The 27123-nt window shown below is 39.4% G+C and overlaps 1 protein-coding gene across 4 annotated transcripts; it reads right to left on the bottom strand.

Moving 5' to 3' along the window:
- Positions 1-857: 857 nt before the first annotated feature.
- MTMR8 (myotubularin related protein 8) lies at positions 858-27123 on the bottom strand. Of its 4 annotated transcripts, none has more exons than XM_052813169.1 (15): positions 27011-27123; positions 25266-25388; positions 24682-24844; positions 22166-22323; positions 20387-20515; positions 19296-19405; positions 17739-17811; positions 17185-17317; positions 15312-15421; positions 14064-14189; positions 12348-12397; positions 10057-10257; positions 9513-9641; positions 8488-8614; positions 858-6624 (listed from the first exon to the last, which is right to left on the bottom strand). In XM_052813169.1, the coding sequence occupies exons 1-15, from the start codon at positions 27032-27034 to the stop codon at positions 6340-6342; spliced, it is 1941 nt and encodes a 646-aa protein (XP_052669129.1). In that variant the 5' UTR covers positions 27035-27123; the 3' UTR covers positions 858-6339. The 4 variants fall into 4 exon arrangements, with proteins under 4 accessions (XP_052669129.1, XP_052669132.1, XP_052669131.1 ...); XM_052813172.1 differs by lacking the exon at positions 27011-27123 and adding an exon at positions 26778-26896; XM_052813171.1 differs by lacking the exon at positions 17739-17811 and having other exon boundaries at positions 19271-19405.

Here is a 27123-nt window from a genome sequence, read left to right as displayed (position 1 = left end):
AGCATTCTGTAAAGCCTTATAAACATAAAATTAACGTGTATCACTTAATTTCTCTCTGCTTTGCAAATCTGTATTTAATTGTTGGATTTGACTGTTGCTGCACAGCTGTAAGTTATTAAAGCACCAATTCCAATCTTGGTTATAAACAGGAGGCAAGTTTTGCACCTGGAATCTCCCTCTTTCCTGAGCATTCTCCCACCTCACTTCAGTTTGTCTGCACTCAAAAAAAACCCCCCACCTTGACTCACTACTGAAGTTACAATTAAAAAGAATTGGATAAAGAGCATTTTTAAATGATACCATCAGCAGCTGGACTGTGGATTCTTCATTCAAAGCTATCAGAAAAAACATCTATTCACCTGGTACCACACAACACCCACAAAGGTCAGACTCTATTCCTTACAGCTGGCCAGAAGAAAGGTCTAGCTCCTTCTTGGAAAGCTTTTTAAGTCAGCCTGGAGCCACCTGTAAACAGACTTATCCACAAGTGAGGGTTAGACAGCTTTCCAGGAAGAAGAAAACACTGAAAAGGTATTCTGTTTTAATACATAAAGAAAAATCTAATTAAAAAAAAATAAATCAGAGTAACAAAGTGTGCAGAAGATACTAATATTTAATACAGCTTCACTAGTATTATTGTGTTTGGTTTGGTTTTTTTTAAAGACCCTGAGCAGTGCTGCACTCTGCAGTCCCTTTGAAACCAATGAGGTCACCTAGTTTCTATTCTATAAAAGAAGGGAAAGTGGAATCACACTCACTTTAAGATAAGCTCACTACTTAAGAGTCTTTAATTGATTTCACATTTCAAAGTGTGAAGTTCTGCTTTGAGTTTAATTAACCAATAAACAGTCTAGTCATTTACTTTAAAAAGGCAAGGTATTTATTTTTGTAGGGAATAAAAATAAACTGTAATACAAGTGAAACTTCATGGAACAAATATATTTAGAGAAAAAAAGACACAGTGCTCCTCTAAACATGGTACAATTTTTAAGCAGTGCATTAACTAAAATGACTTACATGTATACAGCCATCGCAGCACATTCAAGAATATGGGATTTCATCATCCACAATTTTATACAACTGTCCCTCAACAGTTACACCGACAAAAATAGCGACTGACTTACAGAAAGAGCAAAAACATTTACAATTTTCAGCTGAGTACTACACACAATTTTAGGTACGTTCCTACAAAGATCAGTTTGTGGACGATAGGAAAAGTACATGTGTGCTCAGTTACATATGACTAGATCCAGTGCTACAAGTTATTCCAGTAGTATGCTGCTACATAAATACAGACGCATATACATAGATAAATGATATGAGAAGAGATATAGGTCAGCCGTTCTAACCTACCCTCTTTCTGCATTGCTTTTGTAGTTCAGAGATGCCAAAAGGACGCAGCGCTGTACGTTAAAATACTTGCCCTAACAAATTACACCGACTGCAATTGGCACCGACCTGGCTGCTCCTAGTGCTAAAGATGCTTACGAAAACATGGACTTTAACATCACCTGGTTCGAGACATTCCTCATCTAATTAAGTGCTGTGTATTAATTAAAACAAAACTACTACATTCAGAACAGATTCTTCCCCCCACTCCGCTCTGAGGCACACGAAGTGCCTATATGTGCCAGAAGGACAGTATGTAAACAAGGAATAGCTGTGTTAGGTCCGTACAAAAATGACCGCAGCACTCAACGCAGAGTGGTGGGGAAGGGGAGAAGAGCAAAACAGCAGACATTTTGAATTCTCCTGGTCACTCGCGAATATTCATTACTAAGCAGTGCCAAGAACTGGTCCCTTTGGGGGAGCAACCGTCAGGCACTGAAGCTACCCAAAGACCAGTTTTGCCAGAAAGTGAACCGAAGCAGCATCTGGCACAAGAGGTCTTTTAAATGCTTTCCTTGCAGGTGCTACAGCTTTGTTAGATGCAAGGGTGCTTTCTGAGACCTATTATGGCTCACCATCTCCAAACGTGATGGAAGCAGCAGACATGGGGCACTTTACCCACATGGAGATTTCCACCTGTAACCCAACAAGGTCTAACTCGAGGCAGAGATCCTGTGAAGCTCTGCGCACATTCAGCTCCCAGCAAATCTCTCTCACCAGGACTTCAGAAGCTTACTGAAGCAAACTGAAGCTTACCAGCTACCTACAAGCAAGCCTCCTTCCCCATCCTATCCAGGGTAGCTTTATGTACCAGTGAACACAGCAGGTGCATTTTACTCCTTAACACTTAATTGAAAGGCATTTACTAAGAGCAGGAACAGAACATGCAGCTAGAGGTATGTTATGCCTATAGGCTTTAACAAACTGCTTTTTCTCTCCCATGAAAGAGGGCCAATTGAGAACTACAACATCTGTGGGCAAACCAATTATTCCCTTTTTTTCTGTAAAGCAAACAGCACCAATTGGATTTTCTCTACCACAGGCGACAACTGCAAAACGAAATACAATTTAAGAATCCAGCATTGTGAAGTTCACATTAAGACTTTGCAACCAAGAAATAAAGCTACGCGAGTCCCTCTTCTACTTCAAAGTAGTAGCTTTAACGCAGAATATTACAGGCACTTGCGCATCGCAATGCTATACCTATTTGTAGCAAGAGAGACACTATGTACAGGCATGAAACCACAATACCATGGAGTATCTTGGTAAAGCAAGAGGTACTCCAGAAAAGAAAGTTTTACACAAACAGAGCCCATCTGCAGCAAATAGGATCCCTCCTCCAACCCAGTTCTCCCAGTCAGAGGAGTCCAAACGGAAAGCAGCAAGTTGCATTGCTCACTTAACAGCTCCAAACAAAAAAACCCAGCATTCGTGACTTCACGATGCATGGATGCTTCACTAGGAATAAATAAGTTATAGTAACTTTTCACCTACACAGTGCTTACATAAGAAGATTCCAACGTAACAGCTTTTAGATTTCCTTCAACACTTTTAGGGAACATATAATCAAGTCGCTCACCACTGTCAGCAGGACACTCCGCAACGAGTGAACACAGGCTTTCTGCAAGGCTCTGGGAAGCCAATCCTAGCTGATCAGAGACCTGAGGACACACTGCAGTGCTTTGAACAGCTTTTCATTTTTGGTCTTGAAACACCCAAGAGTTACCATCAAAACTACAAAGCTTCTAGCTAATCAGTTTTCAAACAAATAATCTCATGGAAAGCCCGGAAACCCTGGAATCTTTTCCAGCTCTGTACATTTACAGCACCAGCATGAATGATTTTTAGTACGTTGTAGACTTTGACCAGGTTTGTATATATCAAATCCAAGAGGTTTAAAAAGACAGACCATTACTTTTTTTTTTGGCTAGGTTTTGCATTTCAAAGTATAAAGTCATCCATTGTTTTGTTACCGAAGTCAAAAGCAGCAAGATTACTAAAAGCTTACTAAAACTTTCAGTGTGTGAAGTAATCTTTTCATGGTTATATGCACCTGTAGTAATATTGTAGTCAAGAAGGATTTGTAGAGATGTCAGCGTCACGTTTTAGGGATAAGCAAAGATTATTATACTTTTTTCAAGGTAATCTATGGTAATTCAGAAGACAAGGCAATGTGTAAACATTTATAGAAACCTTCTGCAAAATGTTTTTATTCAATGATTAACCAATGGCATGCCTAAATCCCTCAAGTAGTCAGTCAAAATTGTCTACAGTTCTGTATCTCTAATTTTCACTAGAGAACACATTAAAAGAAACAATGACATCTACAATAACTGGTCCTAAAAAGTGCCGGTCTTGGTCTCATTTACCATTTTGGAGTTATCTATTTAAGAAGCCATGCATACTATCCACTACACTCTTCTACCACCTCCAAAGAAAAGACAAGGTTGACCTATCAGTCCATATGAAACGGGCTCCAAACTGCAAAGTGCACGTGTGAAATTGAGCTTTTACACTACAAAGAGGCAAAGGGAAATAATCTCCCAAACACCCTCCAGTGGAAACCTACAGCAGATTCCAGACCCTGGGTATCTAGAGCAGCCAGATTAAGACTCAGGGTGCAATCTCTTTGCTTGAGGAGTACGTGGATACAGCAAAGCTAAAAGGCTGGTAGACTAACTTAATGTTAGGAGTTTAGCAGATCTCTTGTTAGGAGCAAAGAGACTCAACAGCAGATACTTGAGATTAAAAAAAGATGCATTCAGAAATGTGCATCCTTCAAAATAAAATATGTAGCTGTTGGATGATGCAGTATTTTTTATATGTACCCACACAACAAATTTTGACCATCTTCTGCTTAAGCCTATCTGCTTCAGTATTTTATATGCTTAAGTTTTTAAATCAGTCACACATTGTAGTTTTCTCACTCCTACCTTGAAAACAACTATATTACTTGCTTTAAGACTGAAATACCTGCAACACTTAAAAAAGTTTCTCTTGCCATTCTAGGCACTGAAGAAACTCTGTGTTCTCAGGTATTGCTCTTTCTCCTTGGGTCTTTTGATATGCTTAATAAAATATATATTTTCTTACCCAAAGTGAGACACTCAGGGGAGTTTGGTTTTTTTTTTTTTTCATTTTCTACTTTATCTTGAACACTGAAACTAACCTAGTCATTCCACCATACGTTATAAGCATATGAACAATGGCTACTGCATTTTATGATGCTATAATGGAATGTTCCTACTTTTTATTGTAAATTGGGAGGACTAACTTAGAAAATATGTTCAGTTTGTTTCAAGTTTTTATAAAAGAGAAAAACTGATTTAAAGACCTAATGGCTGCATTAATTTAAACAACGGGATCCAAAAGAAAGCAGAAAAGCATCTTAAATTAAGCTGCACAAAGAGACTCTCTGTGCAATTAAGCACATCTATAGAAGCTTGTCTGGAACAAGTACTGTAGAACAGCTTTCCTGGGCCATCCATTTCCCTGGGGAGACAAGCCCTTGTTTCTTCACAAGACTTCTGTATAAATGGAATATACATCTCTGTTGTAAACCTGCAACTTTGAACTAGTATCTCCAGCTGAAATTACTGCAGTTTAAAGAAACCAAGTAGTGTTAACAAGCACTGGAGTGAGTCCAAGCTGGAGCCACAGCCACGAGCAAAGATGTCCACTTCTTGTTCCAATAAGGGGTCACATCCCAATTTACGTTTTGTCACCAGCTTCACAAAATTAGAAAGTTCATTGCCATGAGAGATATTGTTTATCTCACCCCATCTTGACAGTACAGACAAAACATCTCTACGCTTCATGTAATTTTAACATCCAAGATAACATTCACTATAATCACTCAGCGTGTGATGTGAAGTAATCATTTTAGGCCCCATTTCAATAACAGAACACACCTAATCTGTAATTATTGCCTCATCGATGGATGTGAGGAAAGCACATCAATTCCAGCTTAGAACAAAGAGTTACTCTCTTGCTTCAATTTAACCAAGATCATAAAACAAAACAAAAGAGAAAAATACCATATAATTTTTTTCCTATCTTTTCTCATTTCTAATCTTCCCTCTGTCAAAAACTCACGTGTTACAGGCTGTCTTTGTGGCTTGCTGCACTCTGACAATCAGGAAATGAGGTCCATAAAAGCTTATTCTTTGAAAGGTCGGCTTAGAAAGAAGCTACTAAACTCAGGGGATCAGCAAAGATCCTGGAGAAGCCGGCAGCAGATAAAAAACCTTGTTTAAAAATACTGACTACAAAGACGACCAAATACTACACTCTACACTACAATAATAAAAATAGTACGTTGTGTGGCTAGACATTAAAACGGTCTCCATAAAAAGGCACAGGGGGGTTTGGTTTTGTTTAACAAATATGCATAGGAAACAAAAAATGAATCAGTTCTGCCACAAGGTGAGGGTCCATGCAGAGCTTCATTCACAGCTAAGAAAAGTTTGGGGTTGGGTTTTTTTTTTTATCATTTTAAGATGAACTGAATTTTTTAATCATTTTAAGATGACCTTGCACCACCACTGAGAACAAATGGATTGCGTCTTTCCTACTCCAGTTATAAACACTGCACAACTCCTAAGCCCCATGTTAATTGGCCAAGATTTCTTTCAGCTTGAAATACCAGTCCTAGCAGGCAGTCATAAACCTTAAACACACATTGTGTTTTCACTGAAAAATAAGGTTTACACTAACTCAAGGTAGCCTTCTGGGCAGCTCTGTACACATCTTCATCATTTGAACTGCAAAACGATGCGAACCAAACCAAACAGGGACCATCTTCTCTACAGCGAGCACAGCTCCCTGCAAACATACGTACTCACACTTAGCTGTAAATGGTTAGGTGGTCTACACCCTCACGGAGGCACAGCTCCCTTATGCCTCACCACCACAAGCGCCTGCTTCACTGAACACAGTTCTCAGAGCTGATCAATGGTGCTGAGGCTTTCCATCCTTAGCTTCGGCGTTTAACATGTTAACGGTGTCATTAAGATCATGGAGGTCCTGGTGAGGAGACAGGTTCTCTTTGTGCTTTTGGTCCACATCTGACACAACATCTATATCCCCTGCTGAGGCACCATTGCTCAACACAGGAGGTGGTTCCCCTTCATAATCCTGAGGAGTGTTGAGCATTGGTGTTTTTGAAGCAGCACGTCCTACTTTAGAGAAGGAGCAAGCTTCACTGGGCAAAGGACCGTCAAGGAAAGGAAGTTTCTACACAAATAAAAAGACATTAAAAAAAAATAATGAAAGCTATTATTCCCAGATGTCAGAGATACACAAAAAACAACTGTCAACATAATAGGCCTGTGCTAGTGCCTCTTTTTCAGCTCTATAATCCAGCATTAAAGTACATAGGCATAGACCCTTACATGTTTGATACAAACATCATTGTTTAATTAATAAAACTAAAGTTTTCAGCATTCACATTAACCTAACAAAGGACACTGATAGGTCTTCTTCCTGGTGTATTTTTAGAGGACTCTCCCGCTACTGTATTTTTAGGGGTTTTTTTGGTTTGTTTGTGGCTTGGGTTTTGGGGTTTTGTTTGTTTGTTTGTTTTTAAATATGCATAGAAAGGATATTGCAAGTAGAGCCTTGAGCATAAAGAAAAGCCACACTTCTCCTTTCAGGCAGCTGTACAGGACAGTGGTGGATTGACCCTGGATGCCAGGTGCCCACCAAGCCGCTCTATCGCTCCCCTCCTCAGCAAGATGGGGCAGCGGGCAGAAAATAAGATGGAAAAAACCCCTCATGGGTCAAGGTAAAGGCAGTTTAATACAGCACAAGCAAAGGCCATGCATGGAAGCAAAGGAAAACAAAAGATTTATTCTCTACTTCCCATCAGCAGGTGATATCCAGCCACTTCCTGGGATGTAGGGCTTCAGTACATGTAGTGGTTGCTCCGGAAGACAAACAACATAATAACAAATGCCTCCCCCACCTTCCTCTTAGCTTTTATTGCTGAGCCGATGTCATATGGTATGGAATATCCCTTTGGACAGTTTGTCAGCTCTCCTGGCTGCGTCCCCTTTCAAAGACCCTGCCCACCCCAGCCTACTGGCGTTTGGGGGTGAGGGGAGGGAATGTTGGAGAGACAGCCTTGATGCTGTGAGTACTGCTCAGTAGTAGCCAAAACACTGCTGTGTGATCAACACCTTTCTAGCTACCATTACACAGCACAGCCCTATAAGGGCTATGGGGAAAATAAACTCCATCTCAGCCAGCCCCAATACATATGGAAACACAAACCTACAGCATTTCAAAAGCTAACAAGACTACTTTTTTTTTTTCCTTGTCTTGCACTGCTGAGATAGATATCTACATCTTCACATAGATAAATATAGCACTCTGGGGAATCTGATCAGAACTGACCAAACTATGAAGTATGTTGCTGTTTACTTTATTATTCTGGGTTGAAGGAGAGAAACTGGTTATTCTGGACAGAAGATCTCTGCCCTCCAATACCACAGAACACTAATAGTAAATGTGCCAGATTCCCAGTCTTGTTTTAGCAAAGCACTTCAAATCCGAGGTAGCCACTTTTAGAGGATAATTCAGCCTACACGATCCAGCTACATTTTGGCCATTACATGAAAACCCACTTAAGTAACTCAACTGTTTTAATACCTGGTTGATCGTCAGTTTTTCCAATGGGGCTTGCAAATGAGAAGGCGGGAAAGCAAAATGTGGGGACGAGCCAAAACCAAGAATATTTTTATATATTCATGTTATTTATGGGGGGGGGGAAAGCAGGCCCATTCTTTTCTTCTCTCCCTCTCCCTTGAAGTTTGCTGGAAGTGGAGTTGAAACCCAGATGTTCTTTTAACACCTGCTTCGTTTAGAGAATTAGAACATCATGAGCTGGCAACAGAACTTGACCAAACACAGCTTTTACCTAGTGGATGAGAATTTTGGGTAATCAAACCTATTTATTACAGCAACATCATTTAACCCGTCATTTTGCCCAGCTCCGCCCAGCATGCTGAAACAATTATTCAGTGCCAATGTTCAATCCCAGTTATATTTGCCAAAACCATCATGTGATTTTAAATATTATTAAGATTCAGGACTCACATTTTCCAGTTCAGATGCATTGTCCTCCAGTTTCATCTTTTGGCTCATGCAGCTTAGCAGATGATCCAATACACGCTGTTTTGGATGCATTCCTTTGTCAAAGCGATTATACATCCCACACCAAAACCTCAAGAACAGGGCAAGAAAAGAGAATTAGGTGGCCAACTGCACACTACTGGCCAACAAACTAGATGCCGTTTAAGAAAAAAATTTTCACCAAATTGAGACTAGTAATTGATTTTAATGGACAAATTTTCATAAGGTTAAAAAAAAATTTCTGAGAATTTAAGTACTTCTGCCTTATGATTCACAGGCACTGGCAGTAGGTATTAGCATAAGAGGAAAACACACTTTTTTCTATAGCAGGCTCACCAGAGGCTTGGGCAGTTCATCTTCAAGTCCTCAGTTTGTCCCACCTCCCTACTTTTATTAAAACCCTTTGCCTGCCAGTAACCACACAGAGCACTTAAAAACACATTTGCATCCCTCTCTCTCTCAGCAGAGAACAGGAGTGAGCCAGAAACAAAGCAAAACTAACCACTTCAGCTGTAACACCCTGGGCAAGCGAACAGACATGGCAACAAGAAATCCCTCTTGTGAAAACCACCTTGACTGTATAAGCCTAGGTGTGACTGGGCACTGAAATTCCTGTTTGAAAGACTTCCTTAATATATATTAAAAAGGAGAAAAGGAGGAACTTTCTTTAACAATTGCCCACCCTATCATGTAAATTTGACAAAGCAAGCAGAGTGTGTGTGGGGGTCTATCTACACATGTGAAGTTCTTTTCCTTGCCTTTCCCCACCCTCTTTCTCAACACCAAAGAAAAAAATATTATTTTAAATTACAGTACCTGCACTTATTTAGCAATTACCTGTGCACTACTACTCTCAGTTTATGGATGAGGAATGGAGGGGAAAGGTAAAACAAACCATGCTAATCAGTGAAAATTTGTTTTATTAAACCTTAATTACCAACCTACATTACAATGAAAGAAATGCCCCCCTTCTTAAATAAGCAACTTACTGGAAACTGAAAGGTAGTGTGTTTGGTTGAAGCTCTTTGTATGCTGTAAATCCTCTGTACAAAGGATTTCTCAATTCTTGCTTCTTCTGTAAGAGGAAAGGCCACAGAGAATGGGTCTTCTCAAAGATTCTGTCAATTACAAAGAACATCTAATCACTAAAAAAAGAATCAAGTAGATTAATAACACTAGCTGTTCTGAGTAGAATTAGATTAAGGGAGCTATGAATTACTTTTTACACAGTATCTGATTAATTTCATAAACACAACATACATCACTGAGGAATATATAATAATTTAAAATGGACACTATCTAATCCAAATGGGGTATCTGCAAGTTATTACTGTGGTCCAAATGGAAACATCTGTCTTCGGGAATATCAGTAATCTTTAATTTTTTTTCACACTGTAGAACAGAAGCATCTGTCAAGACAGTGTTAACCTTAACCAATCTACAATTACATTAAAAACACACAAACACTACCTGCCCTTTTTCTGACATTTAAAAGGACTTCTAGACTGTTGGCTCTATAAACTGCCAACTCACTTCAGATCCTCACGCTCCTTATGACAGATCCCAAGGAAGTTGCCAAACTGGCAGGAGTAGACATGGTCATGGATTTCAAGAAGAAAACGCTCACTGAACTCAAATGTGCACGGGAACTGCTGCATGAGCTGCCAGACACATTCAACGAACTGAGTGAAGACAGGGGATACTTCTTTGGGGTCACCATCCAAATGGCCACACCTAGAAAGATGCAAGCAAAACAAGGTTAAATCCTGTGTCACCCTACAAAAAAAGAATCCCCTCACCATTAAACAACTGGGAAGTTTTCTTCACTACTAGAATAAGAAATTATTCTGCAGAGTCAGAGAAAAACCCCACATGGTTTACCTTACAGCAACTGTATGTTAAGGTGTGCCACCCTCAGCATTACTTGTTCTCCAAGGGTGCCTGGTAGGAGTGACAAGAATTGTGCAATGTCCCTTTCTCTAAAGTAAAATTAACAATGGAAGAGACTACATAACAGTTGCAAGCATCACAAGAAATATTTGTGAAATAGGAGTTCCTGAGCCTATGCTATAACGTTAGCACAAGGGAAAAAAACCCAATATTCTCCAAAAAAACATCTATTGCTCAAATATAAGAAGCTAATTCTAGCTCTTAATTGGGGGAGAAAAGTTGACATTGGTGGGATTCTGTCTGTCTGCCAGGAACAATAAGAAACAGCGTGGGGGGGAAAAGCATCCTCTACAATCTTCTATGGATATGAGAATATTTCATGGTGCAGGAATAGCCACAACAGGCAGCAACAGAACAACCTGACTTTGCTCCACATGGACATCAAGAGTGAAATTCTGGTAGGCAGTTACTCAGACAGAAAAAAAACACCCACCAAACTCAAACAAAGAAAATCCCCAAACAACAATTAAAAAATATTTTTACAGCTTTAGATGAAGTTCAGAATAACCCTACTAGTTCTATAAAAATCTAGCCAGGGATCTATTGGTGTTCATTACAACCCATCACAAAAGAAAAAACAACCAGAAAAGGAATTATAGCATTTTTGGAAAGCAGCCAACACTCTATTGTACTGTAATGACTGTTCTTTCCTAAGAGAAAAAGCTTGGGGAAGAATTCTCCTTTTCTAGGAAGGGATATAACCTGGAAATCCACAGAAAGGAACAAAGCATCCCCAAACTTAAGTGGAGAAATGAAGTAAGATTTCTTATGACAGAAATCTAGCTGATCAAATCCCAGTTCCTGGTTCTGTGATTCCAACTGCAATACCCTAAGCAGCAGCATGAAGGACTGATTTCCCTCAGAACTGTAAGGCACCAGCCACCACTATGAGAGGAATGATTTTGTCTACTGGAATAAAAGTTCATATTCTCAGTCGATGCTGAAATTCATGTCTCAAGTACTTTTTGTATCCATTGCCAAGTTCTCATATTTGGAACAATCCTTTGTAACAGAAGGAGGTTTTGGTTTCTGGGGTTTTTTTGGTCTTAAAGCAAGAAAGGTAAAAAGAGTCCTTAAAGAAGCAGAAGCAATGACCACAGAACATTTACTTGGCCAATAATGACCAGTTTATCTTTGACTGCTGCTTCTTATATACCAGTATAAGGATGTGCATATTGCTTATTTTCCCCCAGATATACTTTAAGGAAACAGATTTGTTTTATTATTAAATACAGAAATCAGTTTCACATCAAGAACAAAGCTTCAATTTTTAGCAAGTTAATACCACTGAACAGACTGGTCCCTTCCCTCCTCATATTCTTTTGGACCATCTCAGTTTAATTTCTGTATGGTAAATATAACAAGACATAATTCAAGGTAATATCCCTACTAGATGCAGGCTAGCAATTACAGGAATGATAGCATTTTTAATGTGCCTAGAGAATGCAGGTCAAATTGGTTTTTAGCACTATATTGGGCTCAAGTTCATGCTTTCAACTTGGTAAAAGTCCTGAAAAACATTAGCTGATATTTTCTTCCAGGAGATGATTGCAGAAGAATTAACGTGTCTTGCCAGAACATCAGCACTCCTCATAAAATACAAATGTGATTTTACATGTAGGAAAACACTCATAATACAATTTGTTCAAGACCGCATGATTTCGTAAAGTAATAAAAAAAGCACTGGTGAAATAACAACTCTAGCAGATACTGGCTTTATGTCACCCACTCCAGTGTTTTCCAAATCTTCTCTCCTCTGTCCTGTATTTTCATTTAAATTTTTCATGGGAGTACACGAACCTGAAAACACTATATTAGTTTCATAGCCAAGTCTTCACCCAGTCACTGCACCCAAGATAACATGCTCTTCTTACCTGTGTGAGAATTTGTGGCCCATTGCAATCCACTCCTTTTCTATTAGAACCTTCAGTTTCAAAACAGAGATTAAAAAAAGACCATTACTTTGTTTAGAAAAAGCAAAATGAAGCCTTTGATGTTAAACTCTAAAAAGCTTACAATCAATGCTACCTGCTGACCCTAGTGTTATGAGTGTATCCATAGAAGCCAATGAAAATAGTAACAGTGATTTAGAGTACAATGTCACTGTTAGAATCAGAAGTTATTTAAGCAAGCCCAGTACTACCTTGAGAGAGTTTCTATGTTGTTAAAATCATAATATATAAACATGCTGATCTAAAAGAATTAACAGCTTAATATTACACTATGTACTATTTAATTCAGAAAAGAGTATCGTGATATTCAGCAAAATAAATCAGCAAGTGGAATTCAACAAATGTTTAACACACAAATAGGAATATAAGAAGTACAGTTGTGTACTGAGGAGCTCAGGATGAAATCAGGAAAACTATATGGCTATTTCTCTTTTAAAGAGAATGCCTGTGCAGTATGTAAGAAAATAAGGAAGCAGTATTTTCCTTAAACACATGGCTCATAAGGAACCAAATGACTGATGCTGAATCCATTATTATTTGCCTTGCTGGATCATAGTTAAAGATCAATTCCTGATATCATCATCCAGAGACTTAAACAACAAAAGGAGGGCAGAAATTCACAACAGAGTTCTTTGAAAACTTAAGTTATATTGCTTTTCAAATTTTTCCATTCTCTACACTTTTGTTGCATTCATTCAGGAATAACCACTGTCATAGGATTTGTGCATATAAACCATTTGCTCGGAGGACAGATAAGCATTTGTCTGTTGGAGTTACTGCTCCTGTTCCTAATCAAAATCACGTTTCTTAGTTCATACAGAATTGTCCAGAGCACAGCCAAAGCCTAGGCAGATGTTTCACACTCTGATGTAATTTTAACTGTTAAAAGATTGCAGTATAATCCAGAAGCAAAATAAATAATAAAAAAATTAGCACAGAATGCAAGGAAACAGTCCTAGCAGTGCAAAACACTGGAGGAGGCAAAATTTGCATTATTCTGATTTCAGGGTTTCTTTTAAGGAACTCTTCTGACAAAGAGCAGCAGTCTGTCTTTCAGGTACTTAATAAAAAGAGATGAACGGAAAAAAACCATCACAGATTGCACTATATTTATGCAGTGATGGCTTCAAATAAGAAAAAGCCTGAGTAGAAGCAAATGGCCAAATTCATGTGTAACGGCTTTAAAAATGTTCTTTAATGATGCACAGATTTTACGTGATATAGAGGTTATATGCTGCCCTATGCACAAGAATGAGTTCACCCAATTTTAAATCCTAGCAGAGAAGAGACCATTCACTGTAACAGTCTTAAATGACAAGCTTCTTCACCGCTTTTTTTGTGGATTGCTGCCAGAGTTGCATCCTTTGCTCACTCATCTCTTGCTGAAATGTCTCATTAGTGGCTCTCATGTGGACATTCAAGGAAACAAAGATTTGGGAATTGTAAATCAACCACTGCCGTTTTGTGCCCATGCTGTTCACAGCAATTAAAGCTTGTTTATAGAATCAAAGCTGCTTTTATATAGGTCACCTACTGTTTGTTCCAGGAAATGGCCCAAAACATTTAATTAGGGCCTGTTTACATTTCAAATACAGGAAGCACTTTTTATTTTTGAAATTCCAACATTCGTCTTCTTACCATGAAGCCTTTAAAAGTCCTATAAAATGGATCTAAGAGGAGGCTAGCCAGGGAGCAGACCTGCGCTGTGCGATCCCACCCATCAGAGCAGTGGACTAACACACTAGCTTTTTCATCTTTCACAGCCTGTGAAGGAAAGACCAGACAGAACAGTTTAGCAGCTTTCTAGGTTGGTTACTGTAATTAAATGCTATCCCTTTTTCTGCATTTACCTGACTGGCCTAAAACCCAAGAAGAAAATTTGTCATTTCTCATCTGGACCATGGAAATGCACCATTTCTAGTCACAGAGCCATCAACCCATAGGAAACCCCAACTAGAATAAACTGTTGTAGCATGCCTTGTCAGCAACACCGACTATCAAGAAACAAAGACCCTCTGATCTCAAAATGCTCAGTCTTCTGAAAGGCCAAGAATTCTCAGTCCCCTCCTCTCAGGAAAAATTTGGTGGATGAGTAAAGAATAATTGGACACATGGGGACTAGGAACTTCCCAAGAAAAATTAGAAGAGCTCATCCCAGCTTCCTCCCATATGGACCGCCTTCTTCCCCTTGTACCGGTGGCAGAAGAGAAACACAAACTAGCTTCTTGCCTGCTACATGGGAAAATTTTAAGAGAGAAAAGACAACATTTACAGAAGGTCACTACTCTTGCCACGTGTTGCCTGCACACCCTTTACTATTACTGAAGAGCCATGTGCCTTAGTGACTTTTCTCCTTCTGCCTGACCTGCAAAGCCACAAGCTCTGGAGAAATGAAGACTGCATTGAATAATCAAAATTAGCAGTCCCCGCATCACACAGAAACAGGAGAAAATAAACCGGTCTAAACACTCCCTCATTTAAAGCAGAGCAGTTCAATAACTAACTAGCATAAGGTTAAAAGTTGTTTGCACTACTAAATATGCGTTAGAGACGTTTATAAAGGTCATTTATTCACATTTTGTGATTTTATTTGTTTCACATGAGTTCTAATAAAGCCCAGATAACTGCTTGTTACAATACAGTGAACAGGACAATGTCCCAACGCCTACAGCCTTTCATTTAGTCACGGGAAGTGTCTAGGAGACAGCCCGCTGGGTAACCCCCTTGATGTTCTCCAACTGCAGGCTTGTTTTTGAGAGCTGACGCCAATCTGAATAGCAGTGTTTTCCCACCTTCTGTCCAGAGACAACTTCACAGCCTTGGAGCAGTCCCTAACAGACAAGTATGTATTTTTTAATTCACCTGCAGGCTGGAGTACAGTTTTACCTTGGCAAGAAAGACACCTGCATCCATCACAGCCTTAATGTGCCGTAACCAACCTGAGTTCTCCAGCCCAGTGAGGAAATCGCTCATTGAGGGGGACTTCATTTCACACACTAAGAACACAAACAAAGGAATTAGCTGACACTCTGTTAACAACATCTCTTCCTTTTTCCCACCTCCTCATTATCTCTTCACAGCAACAGAGCTTGGTAGATCCTAAAAGCTAATGTTTCCACACTTTTTAAGTGTCAGCAGCGACATCCTGTCTAAAGGACACAGAAACTACTGGTTGCATACTTAAATACACAAGCCAGTGATTTTTAGCTATAAGAGAACTTGAGGATCTGAAAATATCTTCCTCCTCTTTTTTTAAACGGTAAATCATTATTTTTTCAGCTGAGTTTTTTCCAACATAGAAAGTGTTTACTGATCTGTTACTTCACTATAAATCACCATTGCACACACATCTAACAACTAACGTGCAGTCACCATCACAAAGAAAGGAGAGCTCCAATTTAGCAGGAGAAATAACATGTCTAACCTTGAAGGCAACTCAGATTACTATATTGAAACCCAGCATAGAAAATACTTATAGTAATACAGTTCAATAGTCCGTAAGCACCAGCTAGAGAGATTTTATCACTGTTGAAGAAGAATATGGGCGTAAACAAGTATTTATTCTGCCTCTTCTTCCACCACAAAATAAATCTGCCAGGAACAGGCAATTGAGGACTTATACTTGTGATCAGGCCAATCTCTTGGTTGTGTGAATAGCCTCATTTTTCTCCAAGGTCACCACGGATCCTGCAGTGCTACCTGGCCAGGCACTTGGTAGCATCAATTATGGAACTATTTTGAAGCAACATGACCATTACGCTGGTTACTAAAATATTAAACTTGTATTTTGAATGACAGCACTTGTATTACATTTTAGAAAACTAAACACAGGGACCAAGCAGAATGATTTGCAGCATCTACTCTGCCCAGTTCCGCAGTCTTTGTCAGCACAAAGATGGTAATAGCACTGGAAACCAGCTAGCACAGTATGCTGGTTTGATCCAAGCCACACCTTTACCTTTAATGGAACTTCTCCAAAATTACATTAGTGAAAATATGGGCCTGATTCACCTCTTGTTCTCCAGTGGCTCAGGTATTTCTTCTGCCCTGCTTCGCATTTTTACCCAAAGATCACAATCTCACAGAGTAACTTAATTACCTGAGCTATTCTGCATTTTAATATATTTTAATGTGTTAAAACATTAATTTAATACATTTTAATGTATTAAAACCAAGTTCTGTTAAAGAAATCGGAAATAAATGAAAAATAAGAACTATGTATGTATGAGATTACAGATCTTTGGAAGATCATGGCAACATTTTATTTCAAACCAGAAATACTGTTTAACACTGAAATACTCCAAAATAAACATAGTAAACCCCAGAAAAGTATTTCCTCAACAACCTACGTCAGTTTTCTTTCAATAGCTCACAAAGTAACCATAAGACTATCTTAACAGTAAAATGTAATATTTCTCTAGCCTTTTTCTTTTAATTTGGCACATTTAAGAAATTCACATTCTAAGTAACTAGCACAATTAAGGAATGTTGTTAGTATTAGTTGCTATTTTTGAACCACTATAAAACTAAGCACAATAATAAAGAAAATGTCTAGCAGGAAAGCATTTTAACAACATTAACACTTTCAGCCACTTCAATACAGCAAAGAAAGGAAGATATTGACTTTGATTATCTGCTTCCATCACAATATACAAGTCCACATGCACTTGTGCACATAGTATTTACATATTCTCAAAACATTCTGTCCAAAAGTAGCCAAGGGTAATGAAGACCAGCCACTTGCATGGACAGTACCTACCTTCCAGGAGTTTCTGCAAGCTGTTCCGCATCACGTGGATGTTTTCTATACCAATAAATTTAAAGCGAATGTTATCATAGTTATCTTCATTCTCATAACCCTTCCCAGCAGCTCGGTTGGCCATGGCATTTAACTGTCAAATTCAAGAGAACACGAATAGGATAGAAAAAGAGAGAAAATTACAACAATATGCAGAAATAAATGAGTCTGTTTTGCAAGTCCTTCTTTTTTATAAAATCTCCCAGAAAACACACTGAACAAAGTTGTTACTCCGACGTACTTCCCCACCTCCCAGACATTACTTCCAGCTGCTTCACTAAAATTATGCCAGTGTCTCCAGTCCATTAGTCATATGCAGAGACTCATTAAGACCCTGGATAGAATTTCTTAGGGTAGGCAGTATCAAAACCATGCCCAATTTCAGAATACTGCTGTCATCAAAACAGGTAAAGAGACATTGAGTCTGCCTTAACTGTGAAGCTACATAAAAAGATTCAGACAGAAGCACACGAAAGTAAAACTAGGAAAGCCATTTTTACGAGTAACATACATACATGGTGGTATAGAAATAGTAAGAGAATTCCAAAGCTTTTCACAGACATACATGCACAGATGAAATAAAGCCACCTGAGGGAAACATAGAAATATTAAAGTTGAGCAGAAAGAACACAGCAACCAACTGGAACTGCAGAAAAGAAGTAGAAAAGAAGCCAGCTGCTCTAACAGTTACCCAAAACAGTTCAAGAGCTACCAGGAAATCTTTAGCGGTGACCAAAAAAGAGCACCTCAACCCCCCGCATATTAATTTGGAAAGAGGAGTGATTTGCCTCCATAGAGAGGAGAGAAGGAGGAGTCAGATACTGTATATACACACCTTTAGAACAACTAAATAAGCCTAGTGCTTCAGTTCTACCATTCAGAGAAAGACATGTTGTTTTAGAAGCAGAAATGTGACCAATTATAAATTCTCCCTTTTTCACCAAATACTTTAGAACAAAACTGCCAACAATGATAGATTTAGTGGAACATGTATAATACTGGAAGCTGTCTGTACCAAAAGAACATGCAGCGATTGCTACAAGCATACATATAATTACAGAATACGTTATCTCTAGTATTTTGTCTTTTTGTAGTATGACATTTCCATCTTGGAACAACAGGTGAAACATTCCTTGTTTTCCCAAAAAGACTTTTTTCCTTCTTGCTCTTGCCATAGTTTAACTAAATCTGTAGTGTCTATAAAATAACTGCAATATCTGAACAGTGAAGCAGGTTCTCAGAAAGCTCAATTTTAAAATAATCAGAGCACTTTTAAATCTTTGTATTTAAATAATTGCATACTATGAAAATCCTTGTATTCTAATTTACGTATACCAACACTCCCAATCAACATGCTTCCAAGACAATCATTTGAATTGGTTTCTAAATTCAATTCCTCAGGATGACAGTCATTAGAGATTTCAATTTCCGAATGTTTCTCCATTATCCTCTTACATAAACACCTCAGCAATGAAGTTCTAGCCCCAGATAGCAGCTACGGACCAGAAGAGCTGAATTGTACTAGACTCCAAGCTGCACATCATGAGAACATTAGTGTTATTTTTACGAAAGCAAAAAAATGGGAGTAATTGCTTTTCTCAATTGTTATCAGACTCCATACAGCCACACTTCTTCCTAGGTCTGCTGATAAAAGCACTTCAGGCTCATGGAACTGAATCCTAAGGCTTCTCTCCAACTCAACATATTAAGGACCTAGCTCTCTGCAGGAAAATGCTTCACTGTCTCAGCCAGCTTCAAGACTGCCAGTTGCTTCAGGTCATCCTTAACACAAACCTCAACCCAGAATACTCCAGGAGTGCAAGGATTCTTAACAGCTCTTAACATTGCAGTTCTATTATGCAAAAGTATTCATCACATTAAGACACTGAACCAGGAGCCTGATACTGAATTCCTGATTCAGGAATGACACAATTTAACCTAATGCAGCATAAGAAAGCATTAGCAGAGTTGTGAAAGAGTGAACTCGAAACAGCATTACTAATTCAGACGCAAGCTTTAAAAGTAGCCACAAACCCCAGGAAGATACCTTTGGCCTTGTGTCTACAACATACATGAAGGGGCTCCCAGGGTTGGCTTCTCTGATCGCCTGCAGCATTTGTTCATCCTCCAGACAGCGTGCACTGAACCCGGAGAGAGGCTGGCTACAACGACATATGGCAGCCTGCAACACACAACAGCTCATATTTTTCTGTGTTCAGATCATCTCTACTGCACTGCCCCCAAACCCACTAATTTGTTGGTTTTAAGTGTCCTATTGTTTCCCTGAAAAACTGCTACTGAAATGGACATACAGAAATACTATGGGAGTATCTCTCAAAGCTAGAAGTCTGGGAATCTTAAGAAAGTAGAAAGGCTAAGGAGCCCTGCTGCAAGCTTCATTGCTATGTTCTCAAACCCACTATGCTCTGCCTGATGATCGGTATCCCAGATATTAGCATTTCTCATGTTTTCTACTTCGTTTCTATTGTCCAAACCATTCTTTTCCACAACTTTGCTTATCAGTTGTTACTGTTCCATGCTCACAACTGCACTGAGTATGCTTTAGGGAAATTTCAATAGCTGCCAGCACAACTCCATACAGTTGCTCAGGTCAAGGCATGCTTCCTCAGGAAAACAACAATTTGACTGTGACAGCATTTTCCTAACATCTGCATCTAAAACACTGCTGAGACAGCAAAGTTAAAAATTTACATTCTGGTCTTCAGTGGAAAAAAAAAACTGAAACCTTCACTTATTCTGAGCTAGTGGGGATTTATTTCAGGGTGGTTCCTCCTCTTCAATACTAAGAAAATCTAGCTGAGTTAACATGCATCATGTTAAAACATGATTCAATATAGCTAAACAGTAGATTAAAAACCCCACATAACAAGGCATTGCTGAAAGCAAAATTTCCAGACAGGAAGCTTGGAAAATTTGTGCTTTTGGCACAGCTCTGGATGCATCCGAAGTGTTTGTCTTTAACTAGCTTATTCTGTGACTCAGAACAAACTAATATTAAAGCCATTAAGAGAAACACAGTTCTCAAACATGAAGTTAATATACTCTAATAGTTACATCTCATTCTTTCCCTTCACTAAAAGGGGACTGGACAAGAAGTAGAACCCTTACTCCCCACAAAGACAGCAGACAACAAACAACTAACATTGTTTTCCTTATACAAGTACGAAAGCACCGGAATCCGCCCTCTGCTTCTGAACCTTGAGCTTCCAATCACCACTGCCTTATTAGCAGCTCTAGGCACCACTATTTCTGGAGGATATGTGTTGCAAATCTAAGTGAGAAAAGAGAAAAAAAATCCAGACATTACTACTTACCAATTAAAAATTCATGAAAAAAATCATCTTTAGCTTATGATCTAGCATTTATAAACAACAGGAATAGATTGTTTGCCAGAGCGTATCGAGCCGTTAAGATGTATTTACAAAAGTAACACAGGAATAGGTCCAAAAATAAAACAATCAATTTTGCAACTGAACCTAAAAAACCAGACTGCACAGTACACAATACATATTAAAAGGAAGTTCTTTAAATCCATAAATTTTATGAAAGTTCCTGCTTTGCCACAAAAAGAGGAATTAAGAACAACTATATTTAAAAAGTCCCCTCAATCTTATTCAACTTGAAATGAGATTCCAGCAATCAGGTAGCATCCTCAGAGACCAGCTTTATTTTTTTCCCTCAAAAATGTACAGTCTTTTCAGCACATACTTCACAGATAAGCTATTCTCCAAGTCTGGCTTTACTTTAGGCTTGACAATGTTAAAACAGAAGCTGGAAACCCTGAGGAAATTATAAAGCACTGGCACTTGAGGAGTTACATACTAGCAAGTAAAGGTGCAAAGTGATTAATGATTTTAGATGCCCACATTCAAATGCCCTAATCAGCTAATGGAAAAAGCACCTCTCACATTGCATCTCAACTCAGGCATACAAAGATAACAGTCATTTAAAATTACCAGTCACTTCTGACAGCACAGACTTATATTTCTCCCATGCAAAGTGTAACAGTAAAGAAAACTAGTGGGGGAAGGGAGCGGAGAGCAGGGGGGAAGGGACTCAAGACAATATATTGGTATCTTCCTTGGAGTTGCTATTCACAGGCACAACAGCACTGGGGATCTGTGCTTGCCCAGAGACGCAACATCTCATGGCGCTCGTTCTTGGCAGAGCCTCTTTCCGAAATGCAAACGTCTGGCTCTTTCTCCCACAAGGAAGGTGCCAGCCCTGAAAGTTGTTGTTGCTTTGTCTTTTAGACAGAAAGGTCTGACTGTACACAGCATCAGAAGAAATAAAAAGGGAAATAATATGAAGCAGGAGTTTGAGTAAGCTTGCTGAAAAATGCTTTCATTTAATGTTGTTTAGATCCAACCTGGCCTTACAGGGGAGAAAGAAGAAAACAGCAGCAGCAGCCAGTTAGGACTGAAATGATTGAGAACGATTATTTAGCAGAAGATGCAACCGAGCAAGAAAAAAGAAGTCTGTTTTCCATTACTGTTTTTTCCTTCCTTACCTAGTCCTTTGTCTACTCTGCCTCATTCCCCACCAAGCCAAATCACTGCCGTTTATTTCTCTTCCACACATCTGTCACCAGCCTGGTGGGACAGGGTTTGGAAATACCAAAAGCAGCTAAGGGTACTTCAGGTTTTTCATAACAGATGGTTTGACATTTCTCTAGAAAAACAAGTATCTGGTACTTTGCCAAGGGGATCAAAGCAAACCAAGGTGACTCCACAGCTCTGTTCTGTTCTTCCTTAGCATCATTACCTGCAACGTCACATCAAGACGATGCTGCTTCGATTAAAACCAACTGAGCTCATTCCTCCCCAGAGGCATCACTTATGCAGCAGTAGAAGGACTGCTGTATGACATTAATAACAAAGAAGAGATACTGCATTAAATGGCTACTTTGGGCAAGAATTACCTCATAGTCTTTATTAACATCCGTTATTTCCCAATAGTCATTTGGAATTCCCATACGCTGGTAATCCACTTTTAAATCAATCAGTTTCCATCCAGTCTCCCGGTTCTCTTTAGACATTTTAGGATTATAAGAGAAAGCGTAAAGTTCTTCAGGTTTCGCTGGGAAGAAGGAAGAAAAAATTAACTAGTTAGAGATACAAAGACATACAGAGAGGTCAACATTTCTTCCTAAAGGCCATCTTTTGGACAAGCACACTGTGCAAGCCAGCTAGTTGCAGGTGTACCACAACCAATTCAAGAACTGAAAAAAATTATTCAGTCAAGAAAGATCAGGAGAGTTAGAAATCATTTACTAAAGAAGCCAAAGGGCTATGCCACTGTACTGCACAGTTGGTTATATTTTAATAACAGCTATCTTCCCTATGCTTCTGCCTCCTCAAAGGTCAGAAGCATGAAGTTTTCTTTTATCACTTTGTGTACTTTACTACTCTAAGCAAATTTATAGACTGACTCTCACTCCTTAAAAAAAAAAAAAATAATAATTGAGTACTACATAGAAGAGTATAGATACTTAAAATTTCTCAACCTCACATTTACAGTTTTCATTCAGCGTAGCACCAAGTGCCAACAATTCGTATCAAAACCCTCAGCAATTTCCAGTACTCAGTTCCCACATGCAGGGAGGCACACTAAAACGTTTTGTTAGAATTAATTAAAACTTCAAAGTAGTAATTTTTTCCCAAACAAATTATTTCCTACTGAATTCACTGCAATAGGCATGTTAGACAAGATTTACATCATAAGAATTAATCCATAAATGAAAACATGTATTAAAAGATATATTTTCTGTGAAGAGTTCATAAAACAGCTCTTGCACACCTGGAAGTTCATCGTTCAACAGTGAGTTCTGAGCCACACGGAAAACTTGATAGATGTCTTGAATATTACTGTCAGCCCAACAAAAGCTTCAGGCTGTGTCTGACAAATGGTAATTTCTTCCTCCCTCCATCTCTACCATCCCAATTTCCTTCCCTCTCTTCATAAAATGCAAATCCAACCAATAACTCATTCAGCTGATTCCCAAGGCAGCAAGCGCTCCAGAGACAGAGTGAAACCTGTCAGAGTCTGATAAAGTAGCCAGGTTACCAGACAGGTAACCCACAGCTGTCAATCATACATGTGCAAATCATAAGTAATTATATGCTCTGCCAAAAAAAACATGAAGGAAGCATACATACAGAAATTTTAAAACAACAAAAGAGAACTGTTAAAATCCATAAATAGAACAAAAGAAAGAGCTGCAGCATATTACACAAATAACCACAAGACAAAAGAAACTGATGTAATCCCCTGCAGTGACAGCTCCCACGCTTCAAGACCCTACATAAGTCTCTAATTTTCAAAACTGAAAGAACAGTGACAGCTTTTAAACATACCACCAGAAACTTGCCAGATGCAGCATTAGAATTAGAACTTCAAAACTAAGAAAACTCCAAAGCTCAGAGCACAAAGGAGATGCTGGGAATAGCCACAAGCCTTACTATCAATCAAAAAAAAAACCCCACACTCAGCAAAAACCATTTCTACTACAGTATTTCTGTTCAAGTCCTATGTGATGGCCAGCACGAAGCAGACTGGTGCTATCAATTCCCTTCCCTCAGACTAGTGACGTAATTAGAAAATGCAATTACAAATGGCATCCTTGTAATAACACTGAACTCCAAATACTGGTTCACTGATGGAGCACCCCAAAAAACAGAAGCTGCCATAGACAGAAGCCAGGTAAGGAAACTCGGTGGAATGCTGTTCTGCAAGAAGAACAAGTAGCCTGAGAATTCATCCATGATGGACTAAAAAGCTGAAGCCAGAAGAGACCACAGGCTTTTGAGGATGTTTTGCTTACACTCTTAAGAGTGACTCCAAGTCAGGGCAGCCAGGGTGAAGCACAGGGTTTGACAACTGAAAGAAGACAAACACTGAAGAGTAGCCTAAACATGCTACTGGGAAACAAATGAAAGATCCCAAAAGCTTTATTTGTGGGATTCCAGAATTCTGTGAACATCTGGATCAACTGGAAAGGGTAGAACTACACACGGACAACAGCTAAGTCACAGAAATGACTAACTGACAATGGCCAGGTATGGGATATGACATTCAGCATGAGTGCTACAAGAAAAAAGCCTGAGATGCTGCATACAGCCTCAGTCAGGCAAATGAACTTTGCATGGGTCTTCAGAAGTTCCTCGTGGGAGACCACCTCATTCCCACTGCCACAGAAGACCTGTGTTTAGTTTTGAAGCAAATGCCCTGGTCCACAGGGTAGCACTCTACTTACTGAGCCAACCCACACAGATCGTCTCTGGTGGCAGAAACTGATTCTGATTTCACATCCTCCCCCTCCTGCACTGACACTGCAAAAGCAACAGTCTGGCAGGCAAAGCTTTCTCTATTGCTAAGACGAGCCTTCCAGCCTAAAGCATTTCAATGATTTGCAAAACAGACTCCCGTCCTAAATACCTGGTTGTGAAAGTTTAAGCAATGAGGTATACACTTCATGACAGTCACGTTCCTGCCCAATAACAAAGTGAGCCACATGGAAGTTCTTGCAGTGAATAAGGAGTGGATATCCAGCCGTGGTCAGAGGCATTTTTTCTACAGTTGCAATATGGTGATGCAGAATCTGAAAAACAGGAAATAAACCTGGTTCACTTTGCTTTCGCTCCACCCCCATATGCGATATATTTTGTCATTCCCATTTTACTTTAGAATTAATAAAAAAGGCTAATTTCAGTGCTAATTTTGTAGTTCTAAAAGCTGTAAAATCAGTTGTGGTGGCTTGGTATATTGAGTTTGAGATGGGAAACTAGACAAGTTTTTTATGTTCCTGGAACTAACACTAATTCAGTGAGCGACCTCGATCAAGTCACATTACCATTATGTTCATTTCCTTCCAAAACAGATGTTTCTGTTAAGCATTTGGTAAGAAAATACTATAAAAGACCACTACAACTTTGGAACTCACAAACCTGTTCATTTTAGATACGAGATATAAAGTAATTTTTATACTTGTATTTAAACAGACTCCAGGTATCACAACATACCCATGTTTCTTTTCTGACTTCAGCAGAAGCATCTACATAGATAAGGTGGGTAGCTGTCAGGTATAACGTCCCATTTGCTGCCTTCCTATTTGTATAACGATCTAGTAATTTCACATTTTCAACCTGCAATATAAAAAGAGTATGAAAAAATGAATTTAACTTTGATTGAGGAAATAACTACGCACTTGTCGAACTGCAATCATTGAACTTCTAATATACAGCTCAGGAAGTAAGACAGAAAAATGTAAGAATTAGTCTTCCCTGCCACACTAACTCAGCTTCACACTATAAATTCAAATTATTTCTCCGGCAATTAAAGCCAAAAAGGTTAAGCAAACAGCCAAGGTTTAGCACCACTGTGAATAACAGGATTACTAGATTTGTAGCCAAGATGATCACAGTTTATTACTGTGCAAGGTTGCAGAAATAATAGGACAAAACACTGAGAAAGAAAAGACTGTCCATGTTCAGTATAATCAAAATGTTGCTGTGAAAGAAACAGCCCTCTCCAGTCTGACTTCCAGCTGCTCAGTCAGTATAAAAAAGTATTAGTAGCTACTTCTTGTAACACACTTCCTATGCATGTAAGCGCATTTCATAAATCACACTAAGCTAATTAATAAAAACAGTTTTAAAAACCATCAGCACAGACATATTAAAATATTAATTTTAAAGTATTTTATGTTATTTGATTGATTTTCTCCTGGCATACTTGCTTCTTAATGAACATAGACAAAATTTTTCTTTCGACATTAAACAAAAATAATGAGGGGGGGAAATTGGAAGGACAGTGAAAACAAACAGTTTAACAGTGTAAGATAAATTAGTTCTGGGTATTGAATATGTAAGCTTCTGTACAGGGTCATTGGTCTGAGAAACATCATGGAAAATGTCAGCGAAGAAACTTGAAGAGCAGAGGTCTCGGCTCTGTGTCTTCCTACTGTCATGTTTTTCAGCACATATAATTATTATAACTAATATTGCCCTTTTTCAGGCCACTAGAGACAAGCAGGTCCAGCAAAGCACCTTAGGCAATATGGGTAAGGAGCATCCCCAAACTAATATTCTAGAGAATAAAACAAAACAAAACACAGCAACCTTCATGGTATATTTAAAAAACAACCAACGAAACAAACAAAAAAACCCCAACTGCTGGACTGACAGCTGCCTGAAGTAAATACTTTTTTTTTTTTTAGCTGTCACGAGCACAGCATTCCCAGAGCTCCTGTTTCACTTTATTCAACTGAAAAAGCACATTTTGAGTCACTTATTCGGCCGGAGGGGGCCTCCACACTTTTGATATACATGTTTACACGAATCGCACCCAAAACACTTTTTGATCAGTACCCTTTCTAAAAATTTCCTTTCCAACAAGGCGATACAGTAAGAAATACCTAAACACCACATCAAGTAGCTTTAAGCCTTCCAGGCTTATCCGCGACCCGTTTGAGAAGCGCGAGGGACGTTCAAGGCTACGTATGCCTTGAAAGAAAGCAAAAATAGCTCGCTTACCCAAATTAATCACGACTTAAAAGAAAAATCGCTGAAAACGCACGGCCCTGACAACAGCCCCAGCCGAGGCCCGCCATCCCCGCAGGGGCTTCACCTCAGGTGTCCCGCGGGGAGGGCCCGGCGCAGGGCGGCGAGCGGAGCCCCGGGCCCCGGCCCGGCCTAGCCGCCCCCCGGCGCCGCGGGAAGACCCCGACGGGACGGCGGCTGGCTCCCGGGGCGGCACGGCCTCTTACCTTCGGGGTGGTGATGTGCTCCATGGCAGCACCGCCCGCCTCCCCCGGCCTCACCTCAGCCCGCCCGCGCGGCCCGGCCTCCTCGCCGCCATTTGCACGGGGCAGCGCCCGGC

This window comes from Harpia harpyja, chromosome 18, assembly GCF_026419915.1.
Source record: "Harpia harpyja isolate bHarHar1 chromosome 18, bHarHar1 primary haplotype, whole genome shotgun sequence".
NCBI classification, from domain to species: Eukaryota; Metazoa; Chordata; class Aves; order Accipitriformes; family Accipitridae; genus Harpia; species Harpia harpyja.
Note: the sequence above shows the minus strand (reverse complement) of the source record. Positions and strands in the feature narration are given on the sequence as shown.

Excerpts from the sequence above, each read along its gene's own strand:
- MTMR8 (XM_052813169.1), bottom strand. The coding sequence starts at position 27,034 with ATGGAGCACATCACCACCCCGAAG. Across the intron at positions 17,812-19,295 it reads AACCCTGGGAGCCCCTTCAT|GTGGCTTTATTTCATCTGTG; the intron begins GTATGTTGTAGA and ends TGTTTCCCTCAG. Across the intron at positions 10,258-12,347 it reads GGCCACAAATTCTCACACAG|GTGTGGCCATTTGGATGGTG; the intron begins GTAAGAAGAGCA and ends GCATCTTTCTAG.